The sequence below is a fragment of the Ranitomeya variabilis genome, chromosome 4 (genome assembly GCF_051348905.1).
Source record: "Ranitomeya variabilis isolate aRanVar5 chromosome 4, aRanVar5.hap1, whole genome shotgun sequence".
In the NCBI taxonomy this organism is placed as follows: domain Eukaryota; kingdom Metazoa; phylum Chordata; class Amphibia; order Anura; family Dendrobatidae; genus Ranitomeya; species Ranitomeya variabilis.
The window spans coordinates 693,526,426-693,539,995 of record NC_135235.1 but is presented as its reverse complement, the minus strand read 5'-3'; the positions used below and the strand labels follow the sequence as shown (position 1 = coordinate 693,539,995).

The following is a 13,570-nucleotide window of genomic DNA, read 5'->3' as shown; positions in this document are numbered from 1 at the left end:
ATTTCCAAGCACCCAGATACTTAAAGTGATATCAGTATCAAAGAGCACGTTCGCTCATCCCTAGTAATTATCTTTTCTCATTTTATTATATGACTATCTGTTATGTTTTTGCACAATTTGTCAATAACATATGTAGTGTCTCCCAGTCTGAGTTATTTTTGATGGTCAACAAAATTCAATTTTCTAGTAATTTATTTTTCACACTCTACTGTATGTAAGATAATGGCATCTCTCTGTGTGGGATTTTTGATGTTTAAAGGGGATGTCCACTACTTGAAAAGGAAAGATTGATCCAGCTTCTACTCTACAAATCCAAGACATGTTTAAAATGATTAATTCTTTATTTTTTCAAAGTTAAAATATAATATCAAAAAGTCTCTTTCTTTCTTTCTTGGTTGAAACATGTAGGAAAAATGTATTTAAGGATCATAGGGAACAGACTAATAGAAGCAAGTGCGTTCTTAAACTTGATTCACTGCCTCCACTTTGAGACATGTCAAACAATAAGAGTTAGGCTTCTTTCACACTAGCGTCGTACTCAGCCCATCGCAGAGCGTCGGGCCGACGTACCGACTCTAGCGTTGTTTGCGCCGCACAACGGATGTTTTTCCACGCATCCGCTGCCCCATTGTGAGGTGCAGGGAGGTGGGGGCGGAGTTCCGGCCGCGCATGCTCGGTCGGAAATGGCGGTCCGTCGGCCGCAAAAAACTTTATATGTAATGTTTTTTGCAGCCGACGGTCCGCCACAACACGGCGCAACAGTCGCACAACGTGTGGCAATGCGACGCTAATGCTAATCAATGGTGAAAAAACGCATCCCGCAAGCACATTTGCAGGATGCGTTTTTTCAACCAAACGACGCATAGCGACGTGCAGTGCACGACGCTAGTGTGAAAGAAGCCTAAGTCAGAGAGCAGCGGTGGCCCTAGCTTCCTATTGACGTTCAATACTTCTGAAGGCAGGAATAGAGAAGCCAGCGCTGATTTTGTAAAAACCTCAATAGCCCCGGGAACATGAGTGCTAAGCCCACTGGATCGACACTAGCACAGAAAGGTAGTATCAATATTTTTATTTGAAATAGGCCAAATATGAGGAATGACAATGGGGTTTTCCTAGCAATGGACAACACCTTTAAGAAATATATTTTTTGGTTAAAACATTTCAAACATTCTGAACATGAAAAAGGCTTCACCCCCTTTGTGAATTTTCTGATGTTAAAGAGTTGATTTTATTGTAAAACATTTCCTACATTATGAACACGGAAAAGGTTTCTCCCCTGTGTGGGTTCTCAAGTGGCTATAAATATTTGCGTTCCGGTTAACACATTTCCCACATTCTGAACATGAAAAAGGTTTAACCCCTGTGTGGGTTCTTTGGTGGTTAACAAGATTCCCTTTAAAGTTAAAACATTTCCCACATTCTGAACAGGAAAAAGGCTTCTCTCCGGAGTGGGTTCTCTGGTGCGTAACCAGAGATGATTTCTGATTAAAACATTTAGCACATTCTGAACATGAAAAAGTCTTCTCCCCTGTGTGGGTTCTCTGGTGCGTAACCAGAGATGATTTCTGATTAAAACATTTCCCACATTCTGAACATGAAAAAGCCATCTCCCCTGTGTGGGTTTTTTGTGTATGCCAAGATTCCATTTTTGTTAAAACATTTCCCACATTCTGAACAGGAAAATGGTTTCTAGTCATGTTGGACGCTATTCACACTAGGACGTCCGACAAACAGTGGTAATTCCACATTCGTCCACTATACATTCTGTGGCGCCGACTAGACTTTGTCCAGGTTGTCCGGGGTTAATCTAGCTGGTAATCGGGTTGGAGGCTGGGTCACGCCCGTGGCCTTTAAATAGTCATTCTGGACTTTGGGCGTCGCTGATTATAGCTTGTGTCTTGTGCCTGGTGATCTCGGTCTGGAGTGGTGGTTTAGGAGAAGAAATATCGTATATGGTGGTGTATTACCCTTTGTCATATTTCTCCTTCCTATATTTGTATTTGTTTTGCCCTGTGCACATTTTAGTGTTTTCCTGTGTGTCTGCGGCGTGGTGCGTTTTTAGTTTTCCCTGTCTGTGCTTTCTGTAGGGGTTGGTGTGTGGTCTAATCACTGGGTGGCGGGTGGAAGTTTCAGCATAGGACTGAAACAGGAGTTAGGGTCAGGCCTGGCGGCCCAGACAAGCACACCATCAGTGTAAATTCTTGGAGAGGGACAGACAGGGTTTTCCCTAGTCTGAGGGATATCGCAGGGGCTCGGGTAATCAGCTGTAGTCTACCCAGTACCCACATGACACTTCTTCCATGTGCGAGTTTTCTGGTGCTTAACCAAAGCTGATTTCTATGTAAAACATTTCTCACATTCTGAACGTGAAAAAGGTTTATCTCCTTTGTGCGTTCTTTGGTGTTTAACAAGATTCCCTTTAAAGTTAAAACATTTCCCACAGTCTGAACAGAAAAAAGGCTTCTCCCCAGAGTGGGTTCTCTGGTGCGTAACCAGAGACGATTTCTGATTAAAACATTTCCCACATTCTGAACAGGAAAAAGGCTTCTCCCCTGTGTGGATTCTCTGGTGCGTAACCAAAGTTGATTTGTTTGTAAAACATTTCCCACATTCTGAGCATGAAAAAGCCTTCTCCCCTGTGTGGGTTTTTTGGTGTATACCAAGATTCCATTTTTTGTTAAAACATTTCCCACATTCTGAACATGAAAAAGCCTTCTCCCCTGTGTGGGTTTTTTGGTGTGTACCAAGATTCCATTTCTTGTTAAAACATTTCCCACATTCTGAACATGAAATAGGCTTTGTCCCTGTATGTTTTCTCTGGTGCTTAACCAAATGTGATTTCTCGCTAAAACATTTCCCAAATTCTGAACATGAAAAAGGCTTCTCCCCTGTGTGACTTCTTTGGTGTCTAACAAGATGTGATTTGTGCTTAAAACATTTAACACACTTGGAACAGGAAAAGGTTTTCTCCACTGTGTAAATTTTTGGATGTTTAAGAAAAGACTTTTCGATGGGAAAACTGTTTCCATATTCTGAACATGAAAATGGCTTCTTTGATTTAGGAGCATTTCCGGGTTTAATGCTTCTTTTGTGACTCTGATTTTCCTTAGTTGTTGCTAATGAATCACAAGACAAGACCTGTTTGAAAGGATCAGATGAGAGACCCTTGCAGTGAAGGGATGATGGTATGTCTAGAGTAACAGCATTCACTTCAGTTGTATCCGGTGGGATCTCAAAATCTTCTGATTTAAAAATTGAAGTTGTCAGCTGTCCCTCTGATCTCTTGGTACAGTCATCTGCCAAGATATAAACCAATTATTAGTTATGAATAAAATATCTTTGAATGTCATTTAACATTTCTACTTAAACTGACTGTAAAAATGGCAAATTACGTAGAAATATTAAATTCTTCACCAAGACTGACAGTTCACAGTCTAATAGAAAATCTCATAGGATGAACCAATGGAGCATAGTGTTCAACTGTTTGTTCATTCTATCTCTCAAATATGGAATTAAAAGCCACAAAGAAACGTTATGTTGATGAACATAATAGCAATAAAAATTTCTATTCATCTCACAAAAAAAGTCCCCACTCAGGTCAATCATCTGTTAGTGGAAAAAACAGAGATTTCCACATTATTAGTTGCTCAAAGGCTCTTGAAAAGTAACATGGCTTCCATTAACCAATCCACTCTCCAAAAGTCAAATATCCCTCTTGCTTCTGAGCCTTTCATTGTGCCCAAACCAGATTTAGCATCCATGTATTTGGCATTACTATAGTGAGAAGAACCCACTTAATTTATGGTGTGTGTGTCTCCTGGAGCACAATCTGGGCACAATGTCTTGGGTAATAAAACGATATATTTGCATTTTTCTCCTAAAGCACTGCGTGCTAATTTCCAGAAAGTGCCTGTTGAATCAAAAACAGACACTACTCTGATAGATTAATTATCTGAGAGTTACAATTTCTAAAATGGAGTCATTTTATGGGGATTTCAACTGCTCTGGTTTTCTGAATTTTTTTCGTATTAGGGCTTCTGCAGATGACGTGTCACATCTCTTTTCAGATCTTCTCCTACGATGCCTACTTTTGTCACCACGTGTGTCCTTATCCACATGGCAGGCGGGGCTGGTTATGGAGCAAACATTGAAACCAGAAACTCTGGACAATGTAGGCTCAATTCAGCCACTAAGATTAGGGTGCCTGGGGCAATTAGTGCAAACCAGTAGCAATATGGGTGCATATTCTGTCCAGCTGAAGTAATCTGCTCCCTGATTCGGCCAATTGGATAGCACCATATTCTACAAAAGTTCGAAGCATATTGAAGGAAGCTGCCAGATACAGCCTTGTTCTCCTCTGGTTCAGTTCTCTATGCTCAGCTCCCGTCTTGTATTTGTTTCCTGTTGTGATCCTAGCCTGTTTGTTGACTACTATTGCGTCTTCTGATTTTGTATTTTCTCTGCCTTACGGGTTCTGAACCGCTACGCAACTATTGTTCTTCCCATTTTACACCACCGAACAGCAGGCAACACTATGGCCCAAGCCTGGGGGTCTCTATGCAAGTCCAGATCCATCTAGAGGTGTTAATTGGGTATTGAGCAAGACAATCCCTGGGATTGGGAACATGGAGTAGATAGCACCAAGCCTGATCATGGTGGCCATCTTTTGAGCTGCCAGGTGGTCACAAACACTGCTCCCGATACATTGTGTCTGCAAACTATTCCAGTAAGATCTGGATTTAAATAGCTAAATGGCACTCCCTTCCTTCTCAACTCTGAAATGTGCCCAGATAGTAGTGCACAACCATGTATAGGGTAATTTCGGATTCAAGAGAAGTTGTAAAATAATTTGTGAGGTCCATCTGTTTGCTATTCCACTTTGTGAAAGTGAAAAAAAACGGGGCTTATATTTTGTGAAGAATTCTAAAATTATCACCAAATAAAGGTGACACAAGTCATATTTGACAAATGGGCCCAGATTAGGAACACAAAGCTGGCTGCGGGAAATGGTTATCAGAGTGTTTTGGAGCCTAACTATTGTAGTCAAAAACTGTGACTATAGACAATAACACACCTAAAGAAATGATCAAATTCAACAGTCTTCATCAGTAAAAAATGAGTAACTAGTGGGTAAACCTCTCTGGAGTAAATAAAGCATGGGGCTTGGTGGTTCTTTGCAATCTAAACTATCGCAAGGATCAATATTTTCTGTCCGATGAGTTTCAAGAAGAAATATTAGATAGTCAAAGAAAAGAGTAGAAAAAGTATTAGTGCTCCCCATTTCAGGAGAGATTGTGCACTAATGGAATTAATGATGTGGAGTGAATCCATGAAACCAGGGCTCGAGCCAACAATTCTCCTGCAGGTGTGAGTAAATGTATATTACAGCCATCAGCCATGCACAGCTTAGAGATATATCATGGCACAGGTGTAATGTGTTTTATGTAGTTTATCGCAATCCTTTTTGAAGATAGTCAGTTTTGAAAGAAATTGAAAAGTCAGGATAAAGGGAAACTGTTATTGTACAGAAATTCGCACTTGGCCTTCACTGCACCTTTACTGTTGTCGATCATAAAAGTGAAGTTCGGCCAGAAAGACTGGACCTGGTCTTGTAGGGACCATATGAGCACATTCAGCAGCACAGAAGGGAGAGAAGGTAGATTCATCTAAAAAGATATCAAGGATCTAGGAAGCCAACAGCATCATTACCCTCCACTTTCTCTTACAGACCCATTATAATATTTTTCTTCAAGTGATTTTCTAACTTGTCAGCATATTCTACGTACGCTGTCATTTGGCTTTGTAGTTTAGAGATCTGGGCAGGCAACGGTCAGAATTTCCTAATTTCAGGGGTTAGGTGGATCCTCCAGGCTATACGTTCTACAGAAAATGGCTTTTAATGCCCAAAGTCATTTGAACAGTTTTGGATTGAAGAGAAAGTTGTGGTCTTGAGGCAAAATGGTGATCACACAATTGTGATACGGCCGGACTACACCACCGATAAAGCAGCCGCAGCCAGTGACGAAGACGAATCTGTGACTTCTCTGTGTTTGATGGTTACTACTCACCTGGGTAGTCATATGTAGGAATCTCCTCTTTACACCGCTCATCATCCCTCACATATGTCTCTGTAGTAGTAATATGGGTCAGATCTTCACCCTGAAACAAATATTGTAAAAGTCACAGACAGATGGAGAAGTCACATCTATGATCAGCTCTAATCCTGCCATCTCTACCATTCTCATCTATACAAGTATAAAACATATAAAATGCAGGGAGGAGGGACAGGGAGTCTCCACGTGGGTAGTATCCAGCCGGAATCCAAGCGAGTATGCTAGCATGTGTCTGATGGGTGCCAAGCCTGCTGGTTCATTCATCAAACGTAGGAAATGGAAAGGATATGTTTACAGCACACCGACCAGTAAAAATGAAAGAAGTTTATTTGGACATGATTAAAAATAAACAATAATAACAACCTGACGTTTTTCTGGCGTAAAGATGCGCCCTTAGTCAGATTGTTTTATTGTTTTGTTTTTTTTTAATCATGTCCAAATAAGCTTCTTTCATTTTAACTGGTCAGTCCTTTCCTTCTCCAAAACATATAAATAATACTGGAGGATAAAACAAGACTGAGCACAAGACCTTCACAGCCGTCTACACATCATAGGGGAGATCTCCTGACACCTTCTCTCCATCTACCTGGTGATCCTGAGGAACATTGGGATCTCCTTGTTTACAGTCCTGTGGAAGAAGAAGACAGGGACATCTCTCTGGTGTTGTCCTCTTACTGGATAGATCTGGAGGAAACACATACAGGGACTGAATTCATTCTTTACAGACAGATAATTATAGGCCATATGTATTTAGTCCTGTCTATTACCTGGTGATGTGAGGGGCTGGGGAACCTCCATCATGACGTCCTTGTACAGATCTCTGTGTCCTTCTAAATACTCCCACTCCTCCATGGAGAAATAAACAGTGACATCCTGACACCTAACAGGAATCTGACGCATACAATGATACCGTCATCCCCCCGATCCCTTCATAGCATTACTGTATAATGTCCCAGCATTCACAGCAGTGTCACCTCTCCAGTCAGCAGCTCAATCATCTTGTAGGTGAGTTCTAGGATCTTCTGGTCATTAATGTCCTCATGTATTAGGGGTTGAGGTGGAGGTCCGGTGATTGGACTTCGGGGTCTTCCCCATCCCTCAGACACAGGGTCCTGACAGCGCTCACTAGAGGTCTTCTTCACTACTATGTAATCCTGGTTATGGAGAGACACATTAATAAATCTCACTACAGACATTTCCAGAGTCCTCACCTCTCCAGTTCTGTCCATCTGTTATTCCCATAGATAAGAATGATGTAATGTGACGTCATCAGAATCTCACCTCTCCAGTAAGCCGGAAGAGGATCTCTAGGGTGAGGTGTAATATCCTCTCCACCATCTTGTCTCTGCCCATATCCATTGTTGATGGGCAAGTCAAAAAAATTCTCTTATATAGAAGATCTTCACTGAGAGGATCCGATATTGTAGAGACCTGAATGAGAAGAAGATGAGCCGATGTAACATCATAAGAATCCTGTGTAATAATACAATTACTGGAGATAATAAGGGAAACATATCAGGAAATAGAACGTGTAAATGTTGTATTCTCTAGTCTCGTATGGACTGGAACATAAGTTGAATTTCTTACTAAGTCATCTCCTCTATGCCCCAATCTCTGGCTATGTTACTCACTGCTTCAGCAACTGATTGGCTGTAGGAATCACAAGATCATTATGATTGACCAGGAAATACGGAGACTGGCAGGGACCCAAGCTGCAATGGTATTGTTATTATTTTACAACATTCAGCTTTTTTCCTGACATCTACTAATAAAACCTATATATTTAGGCCACAGACAACAAGCAGTTTCTTCCTCACAGTCGGCAGCTGAATACGTTCCTCATAGACTCATCTTCCATAATGCTAATTCTCGTCTCATTTACCGACCCTGGAATCGGCATTAGCAATACTGCAGGAGATATTCATTACACGGGACAGGAGAAATAACTACTTCATGATGAGGACGACATCTTCATCTCCTACTACGGCTCTAGAAACATATTTGTCCAGAGTCGGTCACTGACTCCATCACCACCGGCCTCTATATGAAGGTTTCCCGACAATACTGTGTGGAGGCCCTGTACTATGAGAGTAATACATGCTTCCTTGGTTCCCGTCTTTCATAGTTGGGTCGTTTGTATCTATCAGCGGAAAAGGAACAAAACCATTGTGATTCTTATAAGGAGACAACACAAACCCCCCTAAATATAACATCCTATAACAACCCCACAATCTGTGACTCTTCAGGGTTAATCGCTCTCACCATTGGATTAGAGCTGATACTATGGAGCTAAAGGGACTAAACAGACTTTCCGTCACCTCCATAAAGGGGCACTTTTCCGTGTTTGTCAGAACTGTCCGAGGATTATTAGAGGGGATAGTATCCCCCCAATTAGAAGGGACACCTGTGGATATTGGGGTCTTTACCTGCTACAGTTCTGGTGTGGACCCTCCACCCGCAGAGCCGCACTCCATATAGAGAATAATGGAGCCTCCAGCACCGACCTCCACCCTCAGAGCCGCACTCCACATAGAGAATAATGGGGCCTCCAGCACCGACCTCCACCCGCAGAGCCGCACTACACATAGAGAATAATGGAGCCTCCAGCACCGACCTCCACCTGCAGAGCCGCACTCCACATAGAGAATAATGGGGCCTCCAGCACCGACCTCCACCTGCAGAGCCGCACTCCACATAGAGAATAATGGAACCTCCAGCACCGACCTCCACCCTCAGAGCCGCACTCCACATAGAGAATAATGGAGCCTCCAGCACCGACCTCCACCCTCAGAGCCGCACTCCACATAGAGAATAATGGAGCCTCCAGCACCGACCTCCACCCACAGAGCCGCACTCTACATAGAGAATAATGGAGCCTCCAGCACCGACCTCCACCCGCAGAGCCGCACTCCACATAGAGAATAATGGAGCCTCCAGCACCGACCTCCACCCGGAGAGCCGCACTCTACATAGAGAATAATAGAGCCTCCAGCACCGACCTCCACCCGCAGAGCCGCACTCCACATAGAGAATAATGGAGCCTCCAGCACTGACCTCCACCCGCAGAGCGGCACTCTACATAGAGAATAATGGAGCCTCCAGCACCGACCTCCACCCGCAGAGCCGCACTCCACATAGAGAATAATGGAGCCTCCAGCACCGACCTCCACCCGCAGAGCCGCACTCTACATAGAGAATAATAGAGCCTCCAGCACCGACCTCCACCCGCAGAGCCGCACTCCACATAGAGAATAATGGAGCCTCCAGCACTGACCTCCACCCGCAGAGCGGCACTCTACATAGAGAATAATGGAGCCTCCAGCACCGACCTCCACCCGCAGAGCCGCACTCCACATAAAGAATAATGGAGCCTCCAGCACCGACCTCCACCCGCAGAGCCGCACTCCACATAGAGAATAATGGAACCTCCAGCACCGACCTCCACCCGCAGAGCCGCACACCACATAGAGAATAATGGAGCCTCCAGCACCGACCTCCACCTGCAGAGCCGCACTCCACATAGAGAATAATGGGGCCTCCAGCACCGACCTCCACCCGCAGAGCCGCACTCCACATAGAGAATAATGGGGCCTCCAGCACCGACCTCCACCCGCAGAGCCACACTCCACATATATGGCTGCTCTGTGCGCACAGGACCTGTGATGAGATCACAGGAGGGGAGGAGCCAGGGGTCACATGATCAGGGGCCTCAATGTATGCAGGACTCTGCTGTGCTGCATGTGTACGGAGCAGAGCCAGGTGTGTAAGAGGTGTACAGAGCAGAGCAGCATATGTAAGAGGTGTGCAGAGCGAAGCCATGTGTGTACCGAGCGGAGTCGTGTGTGCACGAGGTTTACGGAGCAGAACTCTTTGTGTACGAAGTGTAAGAAACGGAGCCGTGTGTACGAAGTGTATGGAGTGGAGCAGTGTGTGTGAGAGGAGTACAGAACGGAGCCGCGTGTACACGGACCCCTCTGTATACACCTATATACCCCCAGCTTTAGTCACAGACCCCCCTGTGTATGCTGTATTCCACCAGCTTCAATCACAGACCCCTCTGTGTACACTATATACACCCATACTTCACTGCAATCAAAGCAACACTCGCATTCAAATCAGCTCTCATATCTGCTAAACAGACCTATTTCACATCCCTCTTATCTTCTTTATCCCAAAACCCCAAACAGTTGTTCAACACTTTTAACTCCCTCCTCCGCGCACCACTGCCCCCTATAACCTCCTTCATCTCTGCTGAGGACTTTGCCACACACTTTAAAAATAAGATCACCCAAACAAGGCAAGTCTTTGTTGTCAAACCACCACAACCCCTTTGTATACCAGACCAATACCCTAACCCCATAACTTCCCTCTCCAAAATCACTGAAGAAAAGCTTGCTCATCTTCTCTCCAAATCACACCTCACCACTTGTGCGCTTGACCCCATCCCACCTCCTCCCCAACCTCACCACCACTCTAATCCCATCCCTAACCCATCTCTTCAACCTTTCACTAACTTCTGGTACCTTTTCCTCTGCTTTCAAACATGCCACAATCACACCTATCCTCAAAAAGCCATCCCTTGACCCGAGAGCTATGCCCAGCTATCGCCCCATATATTTGTTCCCGTGTTGCTTCCAAACTCCTTGAGCAGAACGTCCGCGCTGAACTTTCCTCTCACTTTGCATCTAACTCTCTGTTCAACAACCTACAATCTGGCTTCTGTCCCCACCATTCCACTGAGACTGCCCTGAAAAAAATTACTAATGACTTACAGCCAAAGCTAACAGACAATTCTCTATACTCCTCCTTCTAGACCTGTCCTCTGTCTTTGACATAGTTGACCACTGCCTCCTACTACAGATCCTCTCTTCCTTTGGTGTCAAAGACCTTGCCCTATATTGGATCTCCTCATACCTTACCAACTGCACATTTAGCATTTCCTACTCCCATACTACCTCTTCATCTCGCCCCCTCTCTGTTGGTGTCCCTCAAGGCTCTGTCCTATGACCCCTTTTCTTCTCAATCTATACCCTTGGCCTGGGACAACTCATAAAGTCTTATGGCTTCCAGTACCATCTATATGCTGATGACTGTCAGATCTACCTCTCTGGCCCAGATGTCACCTCTCTGCTCTCCAGAATGTCTATCAGCCATATCCTTCTTCTTCTCCTCTCGCTTCCTCAAGCTCAATGTGGACAAATCTGAACTAATTATCCTTCCTTCATCTCGCATACCCTCCCTACCTGATCCATCTATCAAAATATATGAAATAACACATTTTCCCCTGTCCTGGAAATCCGCTGCCTCGGAGTAACCCTCGACTCTGCCCTGCCCTTCAAACCACACATCCAGGCTCCCGCCACTTCCTGTCGCCTCCAGCTCAAAAATATTTCCAGAATCTGTCTTTTCCTCAACCCTCATTCTACCAAAATGCTTGTGCATGCCCTAATCATCTCCCGCCTTGACTACTGCAACATCCTTCTCTGTGACCTACCTTCTAACACTCTCGCACCCCTCCAGTCCGTCCTTAACTCTTCTGCCCAACTAATTAATCTCCTCACTACGCTCCTGCTTCCCCTCTTTGCAAATCCCTTCACTGGCTCCCAATTTCCCGGCATATCTACTTTAAACTACTAACACTGACCTACAAAGCCATCCATAACCTGTCTCCTCCTTATATTTCCGAACTAATATCTCAATATTTTCCCTCACATAATCTCCGGTCCTCCCAAGACCTCCTTCTCTCCTCCACGCTTATTCGCTGCACACCCAACCGCCTCAAAGACTCCTTCCGAATATCCCCCATCCTCTGGAATTCTGTGCCCCAACACGTCCGGTTATCCACCATATTTGGATCCTCCAAATTAAACCTGAAAAACCACCTCTTCAAAAAAGCTTACAACCTGTAATGACCTCACAACAACCTTAACACCATTGGAGCTACTGCAACCCCCGACCTACTTTCTCCTTCCCCATAATCCTGTAGAATGTAAGCCTGCAAGGGCAAGGTCCTCTCCCCTCTGTACCAGTCTGTCATTGTTAGTTTTGTTAACTATAAGTGATATTTGTATTTTGATGTAACCTCGTCTCATGTGCAGCACCGTGGAATAAATATATATCCCCAGCTTCGGTCGCAGACCCCCCCCTGTGTACGCTGTATACACCCGTATACTCCCAGCTTTGGTCGCAGACCCCCCTGTGTACACTGTATACACCCGTATACTCCCAGCTGCGGTTGCAGACCCCTCTGTGTACACTTTATATACCCATATACCCCCAGCTTTGCTCGCAGACCCCTCTGTGTACGCTGTATACACCCGTATACCCCCAGCTTCAGTTGCTGACCCCCTGTGCACACTATATACCCCCGTATACCCCCAGCTTTGGTTGCAGACCCCCCTGTGTACACTGTATACACCCATATACCCCCAGCTTCAGTTACAGACCCCTCTGTGTACAATTTATACACCCGTATACCCCAAGGTTAGGTCGCAGACTCCCCTGTGTACACTGTATACACCCTTATACCCCAGCTTCGGTCGTAGACCCCCCTGTGTACACTGTATACACCTGTATACCCCCAGCTTTGGTTGCAGACCCCCCAGTGTACACTGTATACCCCCAGCTTTGGTCACAGACTCCCCTGTGTACACTGTATACACCCGTATATCCCCAGCTTCAGTCGCAGACCCCTCTGTGTATGCTCTATACACCCATATACCCCCAGTTTTGCTCACAGACCCCCGGCTCTCTATCCCCCTGTAGAACTGACCCGGACACACACGGTAACACTGCAGACATCGGCCTCTCGTCTCTCGCACATACACTGATAACATACGATGGAGTCAGACGAACCCTCCTACAAAACGTGAGAGCAAAGTCATTACTACAGTACTGTATGAGAAAGGGATTTATTCTACATGAAACGCTGGGGCCACCATTGAGAGAATCTGGGCCCCGTGGCTGGATACTCGGGGGCCCCCAGCATATTAGGAGCAGACGGGGTCTTTGTCCCTGGAGCTTCTCTACTTGGTATAATGAGACTATGATCTTGTTCATATAAAGAGGGTTGGCGTAAAATTGAAACTGCCTGAGTATGAGACCCTCTGTTTGGGGATATTTTATTGTAATTTCCCTTCATAAAAACTGTAATAAAAATTAACTGATACAAGTGTTTTGTGTTCCCCCATTTTGTCTGTAGGAGGTAAAGAGCTACGGCTGAAGATGCTTTATCTCCGGAAGGCTACAAAGGAGGGAGGATTGGCAACTCTGAATATCCTTGTCTATTTTGGGATTGGGAATTAGGAAAAGCGGCAGGAGGACATTTTGAGTTTTGTTTTGGGGGCAAGAGATGCAATATTTGTCCATAAAGTGTAAATGATAGATGAGACTCCAGCATCAGCATTCTCAGGTACATTGGTTACTCGATCAGGTATAAAATCCGATGACGTGATGCG

At 44.8% G+C, this 13,570-nt stretch overlaps 2 protein-coding genes across 2 annotated transcripts in view; both read right to left on the bottom strand.

The window, feature by feature from the left end:
* LOC143767631 (uncharacterized) overlaps positions 1-13,570 on the bottom strand; it is an 850,082-nt gene that overhangs the window by 670,764 nt on the left and 165,748 nt on the right. The gene's annotated exons all lie outside the window — the stretch shown is intronic.
* Positions 1,205-9,731, bottom strand: LOC143767690 (uncharacterized). The gene is made up of 7 exons (XM_077256175.1): positions 9,608-9,731; positions 7,395-7,544; positions 7,088-7,267; positions 6,881-7,004; positions 6,700-6,797; positions 6,069-6,159; positions 1,205-3,296 (listed from the first exon to the last, which is right to left on the bottom strand). Exons 1-7 carry the CDS (start codon positions 9,632-9,634, stop codon positions 2,338-2,340), a joined length of 1,629 nt encoding a protein of 542 aa, XP_077112290.1. The 5' UTR covers positions 9,635-9,731; the 3' UTR covers positions 1,205-2,337.